The sequence below is a fragment of the Salvelinus fontinalis genome, chromosome 41, assembly GCF_029448725.1.
Source record: "Salvelinus fontinalis isolate EN_2023a chromosome 41, ASM2944872v1, whole genome shotgun sequence".
In the NCBI taxonomy this organism is placed as follows: domain Eukaryota; kingdom Metazoa; phylum Chordata; class Actinopteri; order Salmoniformes; family Salmonidae; genus Salvelinus; species Salvelinus fontinalis.
In genome coordinates, this window is record NC_074705.1 from 9,744,633 (window position 1) to 9,769,744 (window position 25,112).

At 41.8% G+C, this 25,112-nt stretch overlaps 1 protein-coding gene across 3 annotated transcripts in view; it reads right to left on the reverse strand.

Annotated features, from left to right (window-relative positions):
- Window positions 1-4,913: 4,913 nt before the first annotated feature.
- Window positions 4,914-25,112, reverse strand: part of LOC129840680 (ATP-binding cassette sub-family C member 4-like) — a 30,612-nt gene continuing 10,413 nt past the window's right edge. For 2 of the 3 annotated variants that reach the window (XM_055908730.1, XM_055908731.1), the window contains 23 exons: window positions 24,158-24,407; window positions 23,020-23,127; window positions 22,209-22,298; window positions 19,479-19,670; window positions 18,793-18,887; window positions 18,610-18,696; window positions 16,518-16,614; window positions 16,069-16,278; window positions 15,340-15,477; window positions 15,179-15,216; window positions 14,955-15,061; window positions 14,649-14,795; window positions 14,432-14,511; window positions 14,185-14,335; window positions 13,986-14,105; window positions 13,727-13,837; window positions 11,965-12,065; window positions 10,714-11,061; window positions 10,499-10,588; window positions 10,219-10,391; window positions 9,570-9,675; window positions 8,148-8,282; window positions 4,914-7,978 (listed from right to left, as the gene is read on the reverse strand). In XM_055908730.1, coding sequence (XP_055764705.1) covers window positions 7,892-7,978; window positions 8,148-8,282; window positions 9,570-9,675; window positions 10,219-10,391; window positions 10,499-10,588; window positions 10,714-11,061; window positions 11,965-12,065; window positions 13,727-13,837; window positions 13,986-14,105; window positions 14,185-14,335; window positions 14,432-14,511; window positions 14,649-14,795; window positions 14,955-15,061; window positions 15,179-15,216; window positions 15,340-15,477; window positions 16,069-16,278; window positions 16,518-16,614; window positions 18,610-18,696; window positions 18,793-18,887; window positions 19,479-19,670; window positions 22,209-22,298; window positions 23,020-23,127; window positions 24,158-24,407 — 3,061 coding nt within the window. In that variant the 3' untranslated portion in view covers window positions 4,914-7,891. Of the gene's footprint in view, window positions 7,979-8,147; window positions 8,283-9,569; window positions 9,676-10,218; window positions 10,392-10,498; window positions 10,589-10,713; window positions 11,062-11,964; window positions 12,066-13,726; window positions 13,865-13,985; window positions 14,106-14,184; window positions 14,336-14,431; window positions 14,512-14,648; window positions 14,796-14,954; window positions 15,062-15,178; window positions 15,217-15,339; window positions 15,478-16,068; window positions 16,279-16,517; window positions 16,615-18,609; window positions 18,697-18,792; window positions 18,888-19,478; window positions 19,671-22,208; window positions 22,299-23,019; window positions 23,128-24,157; window positions 24,408-25,112 lie in introns of those variants that run through there. The other variant, XM_055908732.1, reaches the window with a different exon arrangement.

Below are 25,112 nucleotides of genomic sequence, written 5' to 3' on the forward strand. Positions count from 1 at the left end.
TTGGAGTAATACTGAAATTATGAAGCCCTTGTAGTGTAAGAGCTGTTTGAAAACACAGGCTGAAAGGTAAGGTAACGTAAGGGTAATGGCGGACTGAAGGGATTTATGTAGAGCACCTCAAGATAAAACATAATATTCGAAATATCTGCTAAATTAGACTAAAATATTAGCACTAAATCTGGTGAGTGATAACCTTCTATCTGGACAATAACACAAAACAAATCCTAAAACTAGAGACATTTATCGACAAATATTACGAAAACAGGCAACAACCAAACATGACGGAGAGTAAGACAGGGGAACCGATTACAAAACGAAAACGTGACTCTTCTACAGACACTGATGACTTAATATTCTCACCACCGGGAATGGTAAAGGTCGAAACCGATCTGTTAAAATCAATAAATGACAAACTGGGTATACTTGAATTAGTTAGTAAGGATATAAAAGAGTTGAAGGCAAGCCTAGAGATGAGTGATGAAAAAGCTGCGACATTGGAGAAGCAAACACACGCGCTAAAAGGGACAGTCAATAAGATTGAAACCGAAATGAATGGAATTAAAAAGGAGAACACCGTTCTGAAGGAAACCTTACTAGACATACAAACTAGATCCATGAGAGAGAATTTGGTACTTACAGGTATCCAAGAAAAAGGAGAAGTTCAAGTTTCAGGAATAAGGTGTACATTTGACCTCCATTATCTAGGATATGACAATGGTAAATAAATCTCTCAATTTTTGCTAATTTTTTGTGCGGTCTTGCAGGCCTTCTCATGCAGCTGCAACTGCAAGTGCATTTGTAAATCATGACCCATCTTGAGTTGGGCTCTGGGATGGTGCAATTGTTGAGAAAGTGAGCTTATGGTTGTGTGGGGGTAAGGGCTGAGTGTGTGTGGGTGTATGTGTGTATCCCACAACTGTTGCGAAGGAAGAAGTAAAAGATGTTAGGGACAATAGAGGATGGTCCACAGATATATATAATACAAATCGAGGTGAGGGCAATGGAAATGCATATGGTAATTGATCTTCTTCAATTCGGTAAATGGCACTGTATGCTCTTTTCAAAGAATGGATCCCAGTCAGTTCAGGGCTATGGGATACAGGGGGTCGAGGGTGGTCTACCGGGCATTGGGATGACAAGCCATCTCGAGATGAGGCCTTTTAGCGGGTGGAATAGTAGGGACCAATTGGAGGTTTACTTAGTAGAAATGCAAATATCATGGTACAACTATATAGACACTCAATCATTGTTACTTTTTAATAGTAAGTTTACAAAAATATATTCTGATTAAAAGAATGAAAGGTGTGTCTCATTATGGTAAGTGGTGAAATAAGTATAGCCAGTTACAATTGTAATGGCTTAGCAGATAATAAGAAAAGACGATCAGTATTTACCTGGCTAAAAGAGAAGGATTATAATATCTATTGTTTACAGGAAACCCATTCAACAGTTTTAGATGAAGTTTTGTGGAAAAAGAACTGGGGGGGCAAAATATATTTCTCCCATGGGCAAAGAAATTCAAAAGGGGTGATGGTTTTAATTAACAATAATTTTGATCCAAATGTGCAAATTGTCCAAACAGATCCTCAAGGTAGATGGATTATTTTAAATATGTTATTGGACAATAAACAAATATGGCTTGTTAACCTATACGGTCCGAATAATGATGATCCAAGCTTCTTTGAAAATATAAGAATTTATCAACTCTACAAGCAACACTAGACTCTATTATTATAGTGGGAGATTTTAATACAGTCTTAAATACCTCTATAGACCGGAAAGGAAATCACACTACAAACTATCACCCTCAGGCACTTAAGGAAATCATGAATGTCGTGGATATATGGAGACTTAAATACCCTGATTTAGTGAGATATACATGGCGGAGGCTGAATCAAGCTAGTCGTCTTGACTACTTTCTTATACCATTCTCTCTGGCACCAAAAGTTAAAAAAGTGTTGATAGGGGACAGAATGCGGTCGGATCATCACATAATTGCCATATATATTTCTCTTACAGAATTTCCACGTGGGCGAGGATATTGGAAATTTAATCAAAGTCTACTAGATGATAAATTGTTTAGAACTAGGACAGAAGATTTTATAACTGACTTTTTCAGACATAACATAGGTACAGCAGATCCCCTTATTGTATGGGACACTTTTAAGTGTGCCTTTAGAGGCCATGCAATTCAGTACTCATCTATAAAACAAAGGGAATTTAGATCAAGAGTCCATATTAACAAAGGAAATTGAAGGACTAACAGTACAGTTAGATAGCAATAAAAACGGTACCATAGAGGCACAGAATAGGTTAGAGGAAAAACAAAAAGAAATGGAGGAACTTATTCAAGAAAGATCCAGTGTAATATATTATAAAAATAAAGCGAACTGGATGGAATATGGGGAAAAATGCGCCAAATTCTTTTTCAATCTTCAATATAGAAATGCTACCAAAAAAAACGTATTAAAACTTGTTACAAATGATGGAGTCACGCATGATTCACCAAATGATATTTTGAAAGAGGAAGTAAAGTACTTTAAGAATATGTTTTCGTTTCAGGCTCCTCCATCTCCACTAACTGAAACTAATTGTATGGATTTTTTTCCTATTAATAATGTAAAATTAACATCTGTACAGAAAGACTCATGTGAAGGCCAAATTACAGAGGAGGAACTGCTTGATGCAATTGGGGCCTTTAAGGATGGGAAAACTCCAGGGCTGGATGGCATACCAGTGGAAGTATACAAAACTTTTTTTGATATACTCAAAGGACCATTATTAGCTTGTTTTAACCACTCCTATATAAATGGTAGATTATCAGACACGCAACAAGGTCTGATATCGTTATTACTGAAACAGGACCCAAGTGGTATATATAAAGATCCAGTCCAATTAAAAAATTGGAGACCTCTTACACTTCAGTGTTGTGATGCAAAATCCTAGCAAAATGCTTGGCGCATAGAATAAAAAAAAGTTTTGTCAGATATTATTCATCCTAATCAGACAGGTTTTTTACATGGACGATACATTGGAGATAATATAAGGCAAGTACTGGAAACAATAGAACACTATGAAATATCGGGGACACCAGGTCTGGTTTTCATAGCTGATTTTGAAAAGGCTTTTGATAAAGTACGACTGGAGTTTATATATAAATGCCTAGAATATTTCAATTTTGGGGAATCTCTTATAAAATGGGTTAAAATTATGTATAGTAACCCTAGGTGTAAAATAGTAAATAATGGCTACATCTCAGAAAGTTTTAAACTATCTAGGAGTAAAACAAGGTTGTCCACTATCGGCATATCTATTTATTATTGCCATCGAAATGTTAGCTGTTAAAATTAGATCAAACATTAATATTAATGGATTAGAAATCCGTGGCTTAAAAACTAAGGTGTCATTGTACGCTGATGATTCATGTTTTCTTTTAAAACCACAACTAGAGTCTCTCCACGGCCTCATAGAGGATCTAGATACCTTTGCTATCCTCTCTGGATTAAAACCAAATTATGATAAATGTACCATATTACGTATTGGATCACTAAAAAATACACATTTTATATTGCCATGTAGTTTACCAATTAAATGGTCTGACGGAGATGTGGACATACTCGGTATAAAAATCCCAAAAGAAAGAAATGATCTCACTCCAATAAATTTTTATAGAAAGTTAGCAAAAATAGATAAGATCTTGCTACCATGGAAAGGAAAATACTTGTCTATTTGTGGAAAAATCACCCTGATTAACTCTTTAGTCATATCACAGTTTACCTATTTGCTTATGGTTTTGCCTACACCTAGTGACCTGCTTTTTAAATTATATGAACAAAAAATATTCCATTTTATTTGGAACGGCAAGCCAGATAAAATTAAAAGGGCCTATTTATATAACGAATATGAATTCGGAGGGCAGAAATTATTAAATATTAAAGCATTAGACCTCTCACTAAAGGCATCAGTCATACAAAAGTTATACTTAAATCCAAACTGGTTCTCTAGTAAATTGGTACGAATGTCTCATCCTATGTTCAAGAAGGGCCTTTTTCCCTTTATTCAGATTACAACTGCTCACTTTCGGTTGTTTGAAAAGGAAATAATCTCCAAAATATCCTTATTTTTTAAACAAGCCTTAGAAAGTTGGTTGCAATTTCAGTTTAATCCACCTGAAACGACGGAACAAATAGTACAACAAATATTGTGGTTAAATTCAAATATAGTAATTGATAAAAAAACTGTATTTATCGAAGAAATGTTTAAAAAAGGTATAATTTTTGTGAATGATATCATAAATAGGACTGGTGGAGTTATGTCACACATGCAGTTAACACAGACATATGGAAATGTCTGCTCTACCCAAAATTACAACCAATTAATTGCAGCATTACCACAAAAATGGAAGAGGCAAGTAGAAGGGGAAAAAAGTAAGGAACTTGTATGTCGGCCCTGTATTAAAGAACATAAATGGTTAAAGAAAAGTGTGATAAATAAAAACATATACCAATTTCATTTAAGGACCAAAAAACTGACAGCTGTGCCATATAAATTGCAAAATAGTTGGGAAGAGATTTTCGATGTACCCATTCCATGGCACATGGTTTATGAATTGATACGCAAAACAACGCCGGATTCAAAACTTCGAATTTTTCAATTTAAATTACTGTACAAAATTCTTGCAACTAATAGAATGTTATATATATGGGGTATACAATCTTCCCAGCTCTGCAGATTCTGTTGTGAGGAGGCAGAGTCATTAGATCATTTATTTTGGTATTGTCCATATGTAGCTCGTTTTTGGTCACAGGTCCAGGAATGGCTGAAGAATTGCAACATTTGCCTAGAACTAACGCTACAGATAGCAATACTGGGGGATTTGAAAAGCCATAGTCAATCAATCAATAATATAATAATTATTTTAGCAAAAATGTTTATTTTTAATTTACAATCTGTAGAAGCTATGAGAATAGGAAGGTTCAAATATTTTGTGAAGCATCACAGCACAGTTGAAAAATATATGGCAAATAAAAATCCGAAATGGATGATGTTGGAAGATAGATGGGAAGGGTTGAGTGGAACTGAAGGGTGGGACTAATAACAAGATAATGTATGGCATACGGGATCTGTGAAATGTGTATAGGTGCGGAGCTTTTGTGAAATAGCACAGTTACAAGTAGAAATAAAATTGGATGGACAACAGAAATAGAGGAAGGACTAAGAACAAACAAGAGAGAACTATTATAAAGTAGTCTGTGTCTGTAAAATACGTATAATGTATGTATGTATGTATATGTATAAATTGAAGGTAAAAGCAGAAGTGTTTATTAGTTTACTCCAATTGGGGGAGCGGTGGTAGGGTTGCGGGGAATAATAATAAAGGTATATTCTTTAAAAAAGTATGTATGTCTATATAGGTATGTGTATGTATATATGTATGCATGCGTGTATGGATATATATATTTACCCAAAAAAATATGGGGGATTGGAAATGATGCAGACAATTACATTGGAAGCAACATTCTTTCCGCATTATTAAGCTGATCCACCCCCCCCCCAAAAATAAATAAATAAATAAAAATAAAAATAAAAAAATTCAGTCAGGAAGTTAAAGCTTGGTCGCAAATGGGTCTTCCAAATGGACGATGACCCCAAGCATACTTCCAAAGTTGTGGCAAAATTGCTTAAGGACAACAAAGTCAATGTATTGGAGTGGCCATCACAAAGCCCTGACCTCAATCCTATAGAAAATCTGTGGGCAGAACTGAAAAAGCGTGTGCGAGCAAGGAGGCCTACAAATCCGACTCAGTTACACCAGCTCTGTCAGGAGGAATGGGCCAAAATTCACCCAACTTATTGTGGGAAGCTTGTGGAAGGCTACACAAAATTGTTTAACTTGGGCCAAACATTTCAAGACAATGTTACCAAATACTAATTGAGTGTATGTAAACTTCTGACCCACTGGGAATGTGATGAAAGAAATAAAAGCTGAAAGAAATAATTCTCTACTATTACTCTGACATTTCACATTCTTAAAATAAAGTGGTGATCCTAACTGACCTAAGATAGGGAATTGTTACTCGGATTAAATGTCAGGAATTGTGGAAAAACTGAGTTTAAATGTGTTTGGCTAAGGTGTATGTAAACTTCTGACTTCAACTGTAGGTACAGGGATAGGTACCAGAAGGTCACAGGTTCTAATCTTGTTGATGCCAGAGGTTTGAATCTGTGTGGTTTGTTTTCTAACCTTACCCCAACCACTATTCCTGAACTTAAACAATCACCTTTGTTTCTGCCCTCGACAGAACATCAAATAAAGAAAACCACATTTATAAATCCTGTGACTCACCACATCAACGAGATGATTTTACAAATGTTGATTAGGGGCTTTATTCCATCTGTATGGCGGAAGTTCCACGCTATAGCGCAAATGAAATGCAATATTCGCGTAGACTGTATTCAAGGTAAACGCCACGGCAGCTTAATCAGAAATAACCTTTGCATTTCAATCAAGCTATAATGGGGGATCTTCTGCACTACAGATTTAATCAATTAGAAATGTGAGTGATATTCATTTGAAGTAAACTCATCCGACAAGACCTGAGGATCAATGCTGAATATAAACAGGCACAGTCAATTCTATCGATTACAAGTGAGAAAAGCTCCTGTATACGCCATTTCAAGTCCCAGTGCAGTCAAACGTGACTTTCCTAGGTTAGGTTGCCAGTTCGAATCTGGCGTGCGACTTGTTTTTCAATATTCCTCACTAATCACATTTCTAATCTACATGACTAACCATTTCTTAACCCAGTGCAGTCATGTGATTTTCCTGTTTTATAAAACGTTTCCACACTGAGGTTGGAGTAATACTGAAATTATGAAGCCCTTGTAGTGTAAGAGCTGTTTGAAAACACAGGCTGAAATTTCAGACAATTTTGGCCTTCCATGGTGACGTCACCATGCGGTAAATTAGTTAGGTTTGGAACACTCTTATTGGTCTATCTGCCAATAAGCCAATTGTCAGTTTCCCCCCTCTCAGGCCACTCCCAGACAGTATCAGCACAATTTTTGCCTGAGAAATTGCCCTTTGACAAAATAATTAGTGGGATTCATATTCAAACTACCTGAGTTGAGTTTCAGAAGACAATCGCAAGCCCTATTTGATGCAGTGACTACAGTAAATACTGCATTTGGAGCAGCTGGTGCAAATAAGTTGTAAATGAATAGACAAATTACTGGTGTACAAAGTGTCACATTTTACATGATTGATTTGGTATGGCTAAATAACTTATGTTTTTACATTGACTACACATTACTACATTTTTAATAAATATGAATTATACAAAGATGATTAATCTAAAACTGCTGCTAAAAAATGAAGGCACTAAACTACAAGACGTAGTTTATACTTTCAACCAGACAATAGGCCATGTAAATTAATCTAAGGAAAGAGTCCTCAAATTTTGGCCCTTGAAATTGTGTACACAAGTCTGGCAAAAATATTTATCAGTCAAGTCACGATTATACAATCAATTGTCATGTGTCTCGATGGTTATTCCTTTAAAATCGATTGGTTACTGCATGTTTGTTTGATAAATAAAAAAGCGACGTTTAACATTTAGAGTTTCCCCACCACGTACCCCATCCCAACTTTCTTAGCTTTAGGAAAAATCCCTACAACTGCATAAGTGGATTTGACTCAACTCAGCCTATGATACACTGGACCAAACCGTTCCACCTCTTTGCAGCTTCCTGTCCAAATGGAGTTTTTGCAGGGTGATAAGGCACTGTTGATCTCTGTAGACTGGAGAATACCATGGGACTGCAGTACCAGCCAACTCCGAGGAGCAATACTCCATGCTTTAAAACAATAGTCAAAGTCTCCTCCAGGCTGTTACAGGGCCGTCTCAAAGATGACCAAGTTGCCGTCCGCTCCGACCCCTCCATTGGTCGTACTGGGACGACTCCGGCTGTTGTATGCCTGAATCAAGACGAGACAACCGGTGTTAGTGTATGCCAACCCGAAAAGCCAGAGGTATGTGGTGGACGCACAAGAACACAACTCCCACACATCTGTGTGGTAGCATGTCACTTTGAACAGAGTGGGAGAGTAAAGTGGACATGCTCTGTTGAGTCAGTGTGCTACTTACCTGTTTAGCTGACTGCAGGAGGGCAACGGCCTCCTGCCTGCCTGTCTGCTGGACCATCTTGAAGAAGATACCGTCGTGGTTCTGAAGTAGGGTGTAGGGCTCGTCGTATGCATGGATCTGACCCGCGTCTAGAACCTGGGAACAGAATGAAGTTATAGTAAGTAATCTATGGTCTATCATTAGGGATACAAAAAGGACCTCACAAGCCCTTGCACACACGTTCAAAAGTTTGGGGTCACTTAGAGATGTTCTTGAAAGAAAAGCAAAAAAAATGTTGGTCCATTAAAATATCAAATTGATCAGAAATACAGTGTAGACATTGTTAATGACTATTGTAGCTGGAAACGGCAGATTTTTAATGGAATATCTACATAGGTGTACAGAGGCCCATTATCAGCAAACATCACTCCTGTGTTGTGTTAGCTAATCCAAGTTTATCATTTCAAAAGGCTAGTTTATCATTAGAAAACCCTTTTGCAATTATGTTAACACATCTGAAAACTGTTGTGCTGATTTTAAAAAAGCAATAAAACTGGCCTTTAGACTAGTTGAGTATCTGGATCATCAGCATTTGTGGGTTCGATTAGGCTTAAAATAGCCAGAAACAAAGTACTTTCTTCTGAAACTTGTCAGTCTATTCTTGTTCTGAGAAATGAAGGCTATTCCATGAGAGAAATAGCCAAGAAACTGAAGATCTCAGCGCAAACTGGGTCTAACCAGAATAGAAAGAGTGGGAGGCCCTGATGAACAATTGAGCAAGAGGATAAGTACATTAGAGTATCTAGTTTGAGAAACATCTTAATCTTTTCTTTTTATTGGCCAGTCTGAGATAGGGCTTTTTCTTTGCATCTCTGCCTAGAAGGCCAGCATCCCGGAGTCGCCTCTTCACGTTGAGACTGGTGTTTTGCGGGTACTATTTAATGAAGCTGCCAGTTGAGGACTTGTGACGCGTCTGTTTCTCAAACTAGACACTAATGTACTTGTCCTCTTGCTCAGTTGTGCACCGGGGCCTCCCACTATTCTGGTTAGAGCCAGTTTGCGCTATTCTGTGAAGGGAGTAGTACACAGCTTTGTATGAGATCTTCAGTTTCTTGGCAATTTCTCGCATGGAATAGCCTTCATTTCTCAGAACAAGAATAGACTGACGAGTTTCAGAAGAAAGTACTTTTGTTTCTGACCATTTTGAGCCTGTAATCAAATGCTGATGCTCCAGATACTCAACTAGTCTAAAGAAGGCCAGTTTTATTGCTTCTTTAAATCAGGACAACAGTTTTCAGCTGTCCTAACAATTGCAAAAGGGTTTTCTAATGATCAATTAACCATTTAAAATGATAAACTTAGATTAGCTAACACAACGTGCCAGTGGAACACAGGAGTGATGGTTGATGTTGGGTGATCATTGTGTAACTGGAGAGCTCTCACCAGAATGCGGTCGCTGTCTATGATGGTGTTGAGGCGGTGGGCGATGGTGAGCACGGTGCACTCCCTGAATTTGTCTCGTATCGTCTTCTGGATCAACTCATCTGTTCTACAGAGCCAGGACACAGACAACACACTCAGCTGGGAGGAAGAGAAACACACACTTTCCTCTACTACTAGATGCATCCCAGTCTTATGTTGCATTCATAACCAAGTGGGAAGGTGGTAATTACCAGTTGGATGCTTTCAACTAATTGAGAAAAGACGAGTGGCTAATTGACAACAGGCTGCATCAAACTAAAATTACAGCTATCATGCCTGTGAACAAGTGTTCGAAAACCATATTGCTTTATTTATTTTAAGTATGATTTTTCTGTTTTCATTTAACTGTCAAAAATGTTATCGAGAATTTCCTTAGTAGGTGAGGTCAGCATGTGAGAAGTCAGAACTCAGGGTTGATAGACGAGTTTCCCCACTAGTAATTACTAGTTGGAGGGGCCTTCAAGTGGATTTTCCCAGTCATAAGTGGTAAATACCCCCTTCCCACTTGGTTATGAATGGAGCATATTAGCTGCCTCTGCTGCTCAGCTCTAAAGGACAGACAGGAGGTCCTCCATGGCAACACGTGTGTATGAGAGAGGCAGCTCTGTACCTGGGGTCCACGTTGGCTGTGGCCTCGTCGATGATGAGGATGCGGTTCTTCCTCAGGATGGCTCGGGCCAGACAGACCAGCTGCCTCTGACCCACACTGAAGTTGGAGCCCGACTCGGCCAGAACCGTCTCCATCTTATTGGGCAGCTCCTCCACCACAGACTTCAGCTGGACCTGGAGAGGAAACAGTTACTGGAGTAAGACCCTGATCAATGCCACCAAAAACACACATTAACCTGTATGTCCCGTTACTGTATCAATAGGAGTCTGAGGAGCAGTACCTCTTGGAGAGCGTTCCACAGGTCTTCGTCTGTGTGCTGGCTAAAAGGGTCCAGATTCTTCCTCATGGTGCCGGTGAAAAGTACCGGGTCCTGCAGAAACAGACAAATTTAATAAGCTCTAACATAGCCATATCTGAACTAGGAGCCTTTCCTTTAATACATTCAGAAGGACTAAGGGACAGAGCAGCCACAGAAGACCCACCAACAGTAGCTACCTGAGGTATGATGGACATCTTCTGGCGCAGGTCATGAAGGCCGATCTCGGAGGTCAGAACTCCGTCAATGTAGATCCTGCCCTCTGGCTCTGCCAGGCGGAAGAGCGCCGATACCAGGGAGCTTTTCCCCGCACCTGTCCTGCCCACGATGCCAACCTTCTCTTTGGGCCTGAACATGGCCTTCATGTCCTTCAGGACCACAGGTCCGTCTGAGCTGTAGGAGAAGCTGACCCGGTCAAAGGTGATGAGGCCTTGGCTCGGCCACTCAGGAGGAGGACGCTTCTGGGTTTCCCAGGGTGCTTCACTCTCCAGCTCTGTGTACTCCACCACCCTCTCCACTGACGTCATCTGAGGACAGTGATTTAACCATGTTAGTCAAACAAACCTGGCTTTTGTACTAGCATGGCGTCTCTAAGCAGTCCAGTACGAGCTCACTACCATCCAGGAAGGCAGGCCCAGATTCCAGCAACCCAAGCCATAGACTGTCCTCTCTGCTTCCGCACAGTAAGTGGTACCAGTGCATCAAGTCTGACACCAACAGGCTCCTGAACAGCTTCTATCCCCAAGCCATAAGACTGCTAAATAGCTAACAAAATGGCTACACAAATGATCAGAGTTGACCCTTGTATTTAATTATGTCTCTATGCTCACTCACAGGACTCTACACACTGAATAATTTAATTAGCACACACACATCATATTAGCTGCTGCTCCTCTGTTTATCATACATCCTGATGCATAGTTACCCCACCCCTATCACTCCAGTATCCCTGCACATTGTAAATATGGTACTGGAACTGACTGACCCCAAATATAGCTTACTCACTTCACATGCTCTTATTTCTATTTCTCATGTGATTTTGTTCTGTTATTTTTAGTGCTGCATTGTTGGGTTTAGAGCTGGCAAGAAAAGGCATTTCACTGTACTTGTGCAGTACATTTAAACTTGAAACTAAAAGCACTATAGAGAGCTGCATTAAGAAGCTTCAGAAAACCTTCAGGCTGGATTCCTGAAAGATGTTATGGACGAACATTCCATCCTGGCATGAAAACCAGCATGAGCAAGATGAAAGTCCAAATAGAACAGGAGGCAGTTTCAGAGTGACCACTAATAGTTCTGAGAACTGGGTTACACATCTCAATCAACATACTTCCAGATGAAGTTGTCTGGTGGGTTTGTAAAGCATGTAGCATCTCTGAAGGGGTTGATTGTAAATACAGGTGTTCCTCTACATATCTGGGTTGTCTCACCATGTTCTCCACCTCAGCACTCTGCCGTACCCCCCACTGGAACATCCCCATGAGAGTCACAGCGTAGGACAACGCCAGGCCTACAGATCCAGCCTCCACCTCTAACAAGGGCAGAGGAGAAACAAACAGGACACTGGTTAGACCCAATGCTCAATCAATCATTGCTATTCTAGGTCTGGTCTGGCAACAAGCTGCAGTTTTCATAACCCCCTTCAGCCCAAGTGTACAGTCTTGACCAAAAGTTTTGAAAATGACAAATATACATTTTCACAAAGTCTTCTGCCTCAGTTTGCGTGATGGCAATTTGCATATACTCCAAAATGTTATGAAGAGTGATCAGATGAATTGCAAAGTCCCTCTTTGCCATGCAAATTAACTGAATCCCTCCCCAAAATTCCACTGCATTTCAGCCCTGCCACAAAAGGACCAGCTGACATGTCAGTGATTCTCTCATTAACACAGGTGTGAGTGTTGACGAGGACAAGGCTGGAGATCACTCTGTCATGCTGATTGAGTTCGAATAACAGAAGGGAAGCTTCAAAAGGAGGGTGGTGCTTGGAATCATTGTTCTTCCTCTGTCAACCATGGTTACCTGCAAGGAAACACGTGCCGTCATCATTGCTTTGCACAAAAAGGGCTTCACAGGCAAGGATATTGCACCTAAATCAACCATTTATCAGATCATCAAGATCTTCAAGGAGAGCGGTTCAATTGTTGTGCAGAAGGCTTCAGGGCACCCAAGAAAGTCCAGCTGGCGCCAGGACCGCCTCCTAAAGTTGATTCAGCTGTGGGATCGGGGTACCACCAGTACAGAGCTTGCTCAGGATTGGCAGCAGGCAGGTGAGAGTTCATCTGCATGCACAGTGAGGCGAAGACTTTTGGAGGATGGCCTGGTGTCAAGAAGGGCAGCAAAAAAGCCACTTCTCTCCAGGAAAAACATCAGGGACAGGCTGATATTCTGCAAAAGGTATAGGGATTGGCCTGCTGAGGACTGGAGTAAAGTCATTTTCTCTGATGAATCCCCTTTCTGATTGTTTGGGGCATCCGGAAAAAAGCTTTCCGGAGAAGACAAGGTGAGCGCTACCATCAGTCCTGTGTCATGCCAACAGTAAAGCATCCTGAGACCATTCATGTGTGGGGTTGTTTCTCAGCCAAGGGAGTGGGCTCACTCACAATTTTGCCTGAACACAGCCGTGAATAAAGAATGGTACCAACACATCCTCCGAGAGCAACTTCTCCCAACCATCCAGGAACAGTTTGGTGATGAACAATGCCGTTTACAGCATGATGGAGCACCTTGCCATAAGGCAAAAGTGATAACTAACTGACTCGGGGAACAAAATATCAATATTTTGGGTCCATGGCCAGGAAACTCCCCAGACCTTAATCCCATTTAGAACTTGTGGTCAATCCTCAAGAGGCAAATGGACAAACAAAAACCCACAAATTCTGACAAACTCCAAGCGTTGATTATGCAAGAATGGGCTGCCATCAGTCAGGATGTGGCCCAGAAGTTAATTGACAGCATGCCAGGGCGGATTGCAGAGGTCTTGAAAAAGGAACACTGCAAATATTGACTCTTTGCATCAACTTCATGTAATTGTCAATAAAAGCCTTAAGTATTCCATAGTAACATCTGACAAAAATATCTAAAGACACTGAAGCAGCAAACTTTGTGGAAACTAATATGTGTCATTCTCAAAACTTATGGCCACGACTGTACTCTGTAATTGTGTTGGCTCTGTGTGCCGTTGTCCCTTACGGTCTCGGAGCAGAAGGCAGCCGAAGGCAGTGATGGTGACGAAGACGGCGCACATGCCATCCAGGCGGATGGCGAACCAGCGAGAGGTGACCAGGAACAGGAACCAGGATTCTGAGGGACACTGATTCAGTTATATTCCTATAGAACGGACCGCACAGAGTGGAGACTGGGTAGAATGTACACATGTTATTAAATATCATTCTCCATCAATGTACTTAGACCCATTGGAGACAAACAAAGCGGAAGTAAGGCCAATCACCTGAGTGCAGATCCTGATAAGCATCAAAGGTATTTTGGAATCGCTCCTCGGCTCTGAAGGCTCGAATCGTCCACAGACCTTGGAGGGACGAGGACAGGTGGGAAAAGACTGGACTCCGAGCTGCAGAGAGACACATGGTTACTGATTACTGTCCATGTGCACGCACACTATTAAGCAAAAAAAGGCCACTGGCACTCACTGGTGGATTCCAGGCGCTTGACATCTCGTGACGTCTGCAGGAAGTAGCGTCTCAGGAACAGGAAGACGATGATAAGAGGAGCCAATGGGATGAGGATCCAGGGGATGACTGAGGCCGCTACAGCAACCACACCGATGATCTGCAGGAATATCTACTCAGGAAAACAGTCCGAAAGGGAACAGGTTAACTGGTGATCGAATAGTAAATACCTTGTGAAGATGACCGGCCAAAATGTGTCGTGGCTCACCTGAATGAAGTCCACAAAGGTCCACGGTAAGGCCGCGTCCAGTTGGCCAATGTCCTTAGAGAAGCGGTTGAGGACTCTTCCTGGGACACAGAAGACAAGACCAGGAATTTAAAGACTTTTCTTTGTCGACAGATATTAATGTTTGACCTTAAGCAAACAATGTAGCGTCTCTCAACACAGAAAATCGTTCCAGTTTGCGCATAGGCTTATGGCTCACCAATTGGGTTGACGTCAAAGAAGCGTACAGGCGTCCGGAGGATAGAGATGAACATGCGGTTGTGCAGAGACTGAGCAGCTTTCACCAGCACATTGAACATCACCAGACTCCTGGCAAAGCCAAAGATGAGAGTTGCTCCAGTCAAACCTGAAAACACAGATTTTCCATTTTAGGACGTTACATTTTGAAGCACACATTTTGTAAACAGACAGACACACAAACGGTATGGAGGAAGAAAGAGCCTGCATGACACTATTCTAGGAGTAGCAAAACAACTCCCCGAGTAGGGTTTCCACGGTGTCTCACCTGCGTAAATGCCGAGGTAGAAATCCAGGTTCAGCTCTTCAGTGACGTTGACACCATTTTGGACGGTCACAGTGCCGTTAACGTTGAGCTTCTCCTGCTCTCCTGCCCTGTCAATCACAGAGGAGACAGAGCTAAAGCAGAGAGCCAGTCCCAACACAGCATGTTAAAAGGGTAACATGACAATTGCATGACTGGAAATGAACAGTGAAATTAAAACGTCTTACCAATAGGCCAACCACCAGTCCTGCAGAATATATGCTGCCTGCACACAAAAACACATGTTATTAGACCTATATCATTTAATGAAGTCATCAGATTGAGTTTCTTCCACACTACTAGTGCTGTTTTTGACCATGTAGTTGTACTGGGGTTATGATGTCATTACCTGAGCTAGGAACTGGAGTAATACAACTCCTATCAACACCAGGATGTTGGCGCCTGCCTTCAGGTACTTGACATAGAGGTCGACGCCGATGGTCCCCTCCGAGCGGCTCTCCTCGACTACTGTCTGGACAGGCTCTGCCTGCAGTTACACACAAACACCATATGATTTATTGGGGGTTATTCATTAAAGCCACTGCAAATAAAATGAGTCATTCTGTGCACTCTGTAGGAGAAACTCTGTAGAGGTTCAAGCACGAGGGAAGTTGAGAACTTACACAACCCCTGTGTTAAGGAATCTGAGCATGTCAACAAGATACAAATTAACTCGTTTTTTTTAAAGGAAAGTACAACATGTACTTTGCTGTGGCTTGCATAGCTTCTACTAAAATTACAAGGCAACAGTAAACACTGTCCCCCACGAATGATGCAGTGCCCCCCCCCCCATCTTGGGCCAAAAAAGTGTAATTGTGTAAATTCCGGATTTCTATGGCAAGACATCATTCACCTAAGTCTCAAAATCGGGTCAGTGCTGTCTGAGATATGACGTGTGACGGACTTTGCTGTCTGGCAAACTTCTACTAAAGTTTGTACGCACTGCCTTGTGGACAAAAAGAGCAAGCACAGGTAACTTTTTCTTCACTCACTGCTTTGCTACAAAATATCAGGGGCAGAGTGAAAATGCTCCTAGTGACTGTATCTAAGGACTGGACCGGAAGTGGGCGGGACCCACCGGAAGCTGTTCAGTTCCATCTTTAACAGGGCGTATGGAGGAGGTGTGGGAGACCTCTGCATTCTGCGAGAGGGTGCGTCTGCATGGCGAGCGGCTTTCAGTCTCCGCCCCTGGGGCTTGTGGCCCCTCCTCTTCCCTCTTCAGGAGGGAGGTGAAGTCGACCCCAGAGCGCTGGAGTTCGCTGTACGTCCCCCTTGCCACCATGTGACCCTGAAACAGAAACACGAAAGTCACACCCCACAACATCTGGAGTTTGTATGTAATGTATAAGTCTGTCTGCATTTATACAGGTGTTCCTACGTGTGTTTACACCAACTTTGTTTACAGTGTAACCCATGGTAACAGGTATCCACCCCGCTTGCAGTGCAGGTCCTGCATTAACTTAAGCACAAGGTAGTGCATATGTGCTCCTTTGTAGTCTTAAAGTTTGTGTGGAATGTTGAACACACCTCCTTGAGAACGAGGATCTGGTTGGCTGCTTGGAGGTACTGCAACTGGTGGGTGACCAGGATGCGGGGCTTGTTCTTCAGAATACCACAGATACACCTGGACACACATGGAAATAGACACCGAGACAGACCCATGGAGACAGAGGATCAGTCTGAGATGACAGCAAACCTGCCAACTCTGTCCAACTTTTTAGAGTACCAGATGCGTGCCGGCAAATTGGAGATTGGCCCTGTTTGAGAGGTGACAATCACTAGGGCCAGCTCACAAGTATTGGCTTTTTAGACATGGCTCCTAAACAACAATAAAAGCTAAATCATTTTGAAAAAATATAAAATATGATCGCATCGACACAGATCAAACTGGCTACACAAAGCTTCAGTAGGCTACCACAAAGGGAACCTGAACGCTGTTCTCTAGAAGAGTCCGCTGTTTCAGCCGAGGTAAAGGTGCATATTGGATTCCTTGGCAGCGCATACATCATTTCAGATTTTCGAAATTGATAAAATCTCAAATCTAGTGCAAAGCATTTTAGAAGCATTTCCTCTATAGCTAATACCAGACACTCACTCATTCTTCATCGCACAGTCTTTTAAACTCCCGACTCCATTTAATGCCAAGATGTTTATCTTGATTTGATCATTACAGTCTATCAGGTTGTGTGATCCTCGTAATGTTACGTGGAAAATACAACTAAATGAGACTCAGTATTAAATGTATATCACACTCGCCCGACCAGTTATTTTTCGTATTTGCATTTCATTTCTTTCACTAGCAAATGTGAGTGAACTGCTGACACTTTAGAGCCCACTGAATGTCCAGCTTATGTTTGCTAACGTTAACTTGAAAAAATGCGTTTACCTTTCCACAACACACGGAGTCAAAGGGATTTGTCCATGTGTACGTACAGCTGACAGTCGGCAAACTCAGCATCACAACAAATAGGAGGGGCAGACGCGGGGTAGCTACGTCCAATAATGATGTATTAAATTGCCATATCTGTTAACTCCACACATGTCTGTGTGTTGCAGCTCGAGAATCGGGATGATTTACTCAGTGGATGTTTTATGAAAATCAATTCAGGCCCTATTCATTTCTGCATACTTTTAACTCAATCTCGTACATGGACAGAATTGCATAGTTGGTAAGTAAAATGTGTGCATGTTGGCAGGTCTGTGACAGCATCCACACCAAAAACACAGATTTACACTTACAATGCTATTGAAACCTGTTCTAACCATTATAGCTTTTTGTGCAGCCCACCTCTCATCACTGCCCTGCTGGTTCCATTATGAACACTTTCCAGGGGACCATGTCATGTGACAGGAAGAGGTAGAGTACGGCTCTGTTCCCATTGTGTGCTTGACAGTGGCAGCAGCACCACTCCTTTTCCTGCCTTCCTACCCTCACTGGTCCCCACCGGGCCCATCTGCTGTGATCAGAGGCTTGGGCTGCTTTGATGGAGACCTCAGGGAGGTTGGAATAGAACACTCCAGACTTTCTGCTACCCTGCCAGATAAATAACCAGCCACCAACAAAGGACTGGGGGACAGGAGCAGGAACAGAATCCTTCATAACGCCCCAGAACAATAGTGGAAGTACCGTACATATTCCAGTTTATGCTTCAGTAAGTCAGTAGTTCTTCCACTGTATTACATACTTCAGTAAGAGAGGAACACATTGCTGTATGCTTTGCTCATGATCTTTGAGCTAATGTCCTTGCTTAGCCAATGTTACCGTAGCACATCTTGTTTAGACTTGGTGAGCTACCCTGTGGCAATCCCCGTGACCCCTTATAAAGGACAAGGAGAGTGAGGATTACGGTGCTGCAAAATGGATGCACTTGCACAGAAGTCAATTCTACATCTATTCCACATTGGTTCAACATCATTTCATTGAAATGACGTGGACACAACTTGGATTCAACCAGTGTGTGCCCAGTCGGTTCGTGTGTTCTATCGTTTTGCTCTTTTACAGTCATATTGAGACGGTGTACTGAGAGCAAAGTTCTAGCAGTGTATTATTGTATTGCGTCACTATACAGTTGTGTATAAAAAAATTAAAACGGTTTAGCTGAAACTGTGGTTCACTCACTGTTCAAACAGGTGTCTCCCGACCTCAGCATCCACAGCACTTAGAGGGTCGTCCAGCAGGTAGATATCAGCATCCTGGTACACAGCCCTGAGACACAACAAGGCTTTCAGATAGAGACTGGAGGATATTCATCTATAGAATTTCTCATTTCTACTCTGGTTTGAAGTGGAGCTGTGGTCTTACCGGGCCAGGTTCACTCTAGCTTTCTGTCCCCCACTGAGGGTGGCTCCTCTGTCCCCTATCAATGTCAGGTCCCCGTCTGGCAGCAGCTCCATGTCCTGAACACAGAAGGGACAACAAAGACGACAGGAGTTAATAGGAACCACAATCCCTCAAACAGGAGGACCATAATGACTGTGCAGGACATGATCTTCCACACACAGAGGGAATGCAGTTTGTACAAAGTGAAAGAGGACAGTGTTAGTGTTACAGAGTGCACGGCTGGGGAAGTGACACTCACTACAGATCACTGTGTGTTTGAAGTGTTCTCCATGGCAAGTGAATGTGTGGCTGAAAGTCCAGTCCTCTGATCAAAGAGGAAGTGTGTTTGTAGAGCAGATGTCTGTTTCATGGGATGTGGTTGTGAGCGTGAATCTAGTCTCACATTGTGTTCAATAGGGCAGAGGGGACAGAGCATAAATCTAGTCTCACATTGTGTTCAATAGGGCAGAGGGGACAGAGAGTGTGTATGTGTTCATGAACGAGTGTTGACAGCTCTGATGGAAGGCGTACCACCTAGAGCCCAAGGTGTTGGTTCTCTTTGCAGTCAAAGTTCAAGAGGTCTCAATGGTCTCAATGGAGCGTCAATCCTTGCATTTAGCAATCTCCCAGCGTTAAATACCATGAGAACTCCATCCAGTGTGTCTTACCCTCTTGAGGGCGCAGGCTCTCAGGACCTTCTCATACTTCTGAGAATGGAGCTCTTTGCCAAACAGGATGTTGCTGCGGATGGTTCCAGGGAACACCCAGGGCTGCTGGGAGGCATAGGTCAGCTGACCTTTGACCTTCAACACCCCTTTGTCGTGAGGCAACTCCCCCAGGATGGCGCTGAGCAGAGAGGACTGTGGGAAATTTGAAGGGGGAACAGGTGAGCTTGATAAGAACATACACTGAGTGTACAAAACACTAGGAACACCTTCCCAATATTGAGTTTGCCCTCAGAATAGCCTCAAAATCGTCAGGGCATGGACTCTACATGGTGTCGAAAGCGTTACACAGATGCAGGTCCATGTGGACTCCAATGCTTCCCACATTTGTGCCAAGTTGGCTGGATGTTCTTTGGATGGAGGAACCTTCTTGATACACACAGGAAAACTGTTGAACGTGAAAAACCCTACAACGTTGCAGTTCTTGACACACTCAAACCAGTCACCTGGCACCTACTACCATACCCCATTCAAAAGGCACTTAAATCTTTTGTCTTGCCCATTCACCCTCAATGGCACCATGTCTCAAGGTTTAAAAATCCTTATTTAACCTGTCCCCTCACCTTCGTCTACACTGATTAAACTTCTTGTCAATAGGGGGGCGCTGCTTTCACTCTGGGAAAAATCGTGCCCAATTTAAACGGCCTCGTACTCTGTTCTAGATCATACAATATGCATATTATTATTACTATTGGATAGAAAACACTCTGAAGTTTCTAAAACTGTTTGAATTATATCTGTGAGTAAAACAGAACTCATTTGGCAGCAAACTTCCATACAGGAAGTGAAAAATCTGAAAACGAGGCTCTGTTTCAGGGCCTGCCTATTCAACTGGCTTTTATTTATCGATATGTATGTACTTCATACGCCTTCCACTAGATGTCAACAGGCAGTGAAAGGTGGAATGGGGTGTCTAGCTTGATCTGAGGCCGAATAAGAGCTTTTGGAGTGACAGGTCCGGTATTTTCTTTGTCTTCGACGGCACGCGGGGGAGCTCGACATTGTCTTCTGAAAAGCGTTCGGTATACAAGGCGAATATCTCCGGCTCTGATTTTATTTGATACATATGAGAAAAACATCAAAGTAGGTTTGTTCAACCGAGTTTTATCAGTTTATTCAACGTTTAAATGGGACTTTTGGAATTTTCCGTTCTTTGCGCCAAGAGAGGATGGGAATGTTCGCGCCACAATGCTAGCCAAGGTTGCTAATTTGACTGAAAAAACGGACATTCTAAAACCAAACAACGATTTATTCTGGAAATAGGACTCCTTGTACAACATTCTGATGGAAGCTCAGCAAAAGTAAGAAAACATTTATGATGTTATTTCGTATTTCTGTGTAATATGTTGATGCCTATTCTCCGCCGTGTTTGTGAGCGCTGTCTCACAATAACCCAAGCTGTATGTTGTGATAAAGTTATTTTAAAAAATCTAACACAGCGGTTGCATTAAGAACCAGTGTATCTTTCATTTGCCATACAACAAGTATTTTTATGTAAAGTTTATGATGAGTTCTTTGGTCAAATTAGGTGAGTGTCCAAAATATCTCCGGACATTCTGGGGAAATGTTGCTACGTATTCACAATGTATAACCACGATTTGCAGCTCTAAATATGCAAATTTTCGAACAAAACATAAATGTATTGTATAACATGATGTTATAAGACTGTCATCTGATGAAGTTGTCCAAAGGTTAGTGATTAATTTTATATCTATTGCTGTTTTTTGCGAAAGCTACCTTTGCGGTGAATAAATGCTTTTGTGTGTTTGGCTATTGTGGTAAGCTAATATAATTCTATATTGTGTTTTCGCTGTAAAACACTTTTTAAAAAATAGGAAATATTGGCTGGATTCACCTTTCATTTGCTGTACACCATGTATTTTTCATAAATGTTTTATGATGAGTATTTATGTATTTCACGTTGCTCTCTAATTATTCTGGCTGCTTTGGTGCTATTTTTGATGGTGGCTGCAATGTAAAATGATTTATACCTCAAATATGCACATTTTCGAACAAAACATAAATGTATTGTATAACATGTTATAAGACTGTCATCTGATGAAGTTGTTTTTTGGTTAGTGACTAATTTTATCTCTTGTCGGTTTTGTGAAAGCTACCTATGCGGTGGAAACATGGTGAAAATATGCAGTTGTGTGTTTTGCTATTGTGGTTAGCTAATAGAAATACATAGTGTTTTCGCTGTAAAACATTTTTAAAAAATCGGAAATGATGGCTGGATTCACAAAATGTTAATCTTTCATTTGCTGTATTGGACTTGTGTACTGTATTGGACTTGTGATTTCATGAAAATTATATGATATCCCTGTCCCGTTAGGCTAGGCTATGCTAGTCAGCTTTTTTGATGAGGAGGATCCCGGGTCCGGGAGGGTGAGGAAGTAGAGGTTAAATTGGATTTAACAAGTGACATCAGTAAGGTATCATAGCATTGACCTGGTCAGTCTCATGGAAAGAGCAGGTATTCATAATGTTTTGTACACTCAGTGTACACAAAGAAAGGCACTATGTCACAGTCAGAGGAGAAAACCTCAATGTTTACAAATCCTGCAATACCCGTTTCTGATTCACACGGTAGAAAAATAAATATTCCAGTTGCCTTGCTGTCCTCATACAGTGATGTAATAGGCTGGCACACCAAGAAACATGACCTCTGACCTTTCCAGCCCCCACAGGTCCAATGACAGCGACAAGCTGCTCGGACTTTACTGTGAGTGACAGGTTCTGGAGAGACGGGGCGTCCTGACTCTGTAAAGAGTGAGAGAGGGGACATTTCAGGTTAGACTTTATTATAAGAGTTGTAATACAGTGAGAGGTTAGCATGTCTTGGGGGTATGATATAACTTTCTCACTCATCATTATTCACAAATCATTCAGGACTATCCATAATCATGGTAGCAGCCACATTAATGTAGAAGTGTTTAGAAACATTATAGTCTTATTTACAATAAGCGACATTTAACATTTAATTTCTATTGGGCACAAAATAATCTGAAACAACCAAAACAAACAGCAAATGCATCCATCACGTTTTTAGAGTCACAAGCTTGATGTAATCAGTGTGTGCTAGGAATATGGGACCAAATACTAAACTGTTGACTACTTTAATACACAAGTGAATTTGTCCTAATACTTTTGGTCCCCTAAAATGGGAGGACATTGTACAAAAAGGTGGTGTAATTTCTAAACGGTTCACCCTATATGGAAGAAAATACGGTCAAATTAAAGCTGAGTCTGCACCTTAACCTCCATAGTAATATTTCAAATCTGGAGTGTGTATACAGTGAGCTCAAAGTGCTGGAGTAGAGACAAAACAACTTTGCCTCTGTCCCAATACTTTGAGCTCACTGTATACACACACACACACACACAACAAGTAGCATCAAGCTGTAATAAAGGTGTGTGAGATAGCAGTAAACAGCACTAAAGCTGTATTTAGGAGTCTGGATGGCAGCGGTTGAACATTCACCGTGTCCCAGTAGCAAATCAGGTCCTGGATCTCCACATTGGGCTCTTGCTTCTCCTCCTGGAGGAATCCATGTTCGCTTTTCACAATCTCATCCAACAGGAGAAAAGTCTGAGAGTGGAAACAAGAGAGAACCAGTGATATACAGCCATGTCTCATCATGTTAACAAAACCACCGCGTCGAGACGGATCCCAGGCTTTGTTTACAATCGTGTTGGATCGAGATGACACATTTAACAACTTGAAGATCTTGATAGCAATGATGCCTGTTACATCCCTGGCTATGAACAATCAGATGACGTACAGTAATGAAAAGCCTGGCTGTGGCTCAGATAAGTCCCATGATGATTTTACAGTCACTGATCATAAAGATGATAATGTGACAGGATTACATAATGAGTCTTGGGAGTTCAGCCAGAGCTGGGACTTGTGTTTCACATTGGCATCCAGGCAACTGTCAGGACAGCACATCTAAAATTAACCAAAAAGGAACCCAGCGCAGAGACGACACCTGCACTGTCAGAAGCCAACACGTGCAGAAGACGAGCCTTGCACAACCTCAGGAGAGCTCTGGTATTGTATGGTTCACACAGAGATAATACTTACATTTACATTTAAGTCCAATTTGTAAGTCGCTCTGGATAAGAGCGTCTGCTAAATGACTTAAATGTTAAATGTAAATGTAAGTCATTTAGCAGACGCTCTTATCCAGAGCGACTTACAAATCTATTGGCCTTCTCCATGGTCTGAATGGAGATATGAGGCTAAGGGCCTCTGTCACATGCCTCCATGGGGATTGCTTGACTGAGTCCTAAATGGTAGCCTGGTCAATCCCTATATAGTGCACTACTACTTACATATGTCAGAGATAATGCATACAGTAATGCACAATAACCAGAACAACTTGCTGGATTAAAACCACCCAAGAAAGAATGTGATGATTCACATCAGCGCTTAGCTGCTTTACGTCTTCATTTCACATGGTTTCTTTTTAACGAGGGACAATGCGTCATAGCATCTCTACCTTGGATTAACTACAGATGCTGTGTGCTTCCCAGTAACTTTACCATATGATACCACAAATCAATACTGAAACTCCTTAAAATGGTTGCAGTCTCAGAAGCTCACATGTATTTTGTACCTTGATCCTGCGGACGCTGATGCGCGTCTCAGACAGTTTCTCTATGGCCGAGGGGAAGAAGAGGGTGACGGTGAGGCGGACGGCACTGTACAAAGACACGGCCACAAACACCCGGCTGGCTGAGATGGTGTTCCCCAGGAAGACATAGACGGTGAAGGTGATGAAGACGATGATCTTACTGGCCGCAAAGAAGGAGGCCATGTTGAGGCCTCGCAGGTAGGAGCTCGACATGATCTTGGAGATCTCTTTCCTGGGGGAAGAATGGAAGAGAAGCGTTCCGTAACAAAAAACAAACCCAGGAAGCATTTCAATAAATATAAGACCACAGAGAAACAAGTCTGCATATAAATATGCCTGAGGACGCTACATGATTGACATGAAAACCAGGAAGACGACACACTGATAACATGGCTTTGATGACTGTTGGTTTATCTGGCCACTTTTCTTAGCCCTGCGAGTATGTGTTAATATTCAACTGGGGAGGAGCAGGGGTTGTCCTGTTGCATGGGGAGAGGTTGTTGCTATCCAGAATTCAAACAGTGCCGATGTGCACCACAGATTCACTCAGTGACATTATGAACCACTGCACGAGGAATCCTTATGTAGCCCTTTATAAAATTGCTCAGATTGACTATTTTTATCACTGGGATGAACCATGGGCACCTTGTTCTCCTTATACTAACAGGCAGGTGACAGAGATTTAGACAGCCTTATGACTGGATAGTAGCAGCAGGTCCATGTCACAGCTCTGAGGTGGAGAAGCTGTGAGAGCTTGTTGACACCTGTTAACATGCCAGTGGCTTTGTGTCAGCTCTGTGATCCGTTGTCCATTTTAGGACATCGTAATATACACTGAGTGTACAAAACAATAAGGTCACCTTCTTAATATTGCGTTGCACCCCACTTTTGCCCTCAGAGGAGCCTCAATTCGTTAGGTGGTGGACCATTCTTGACA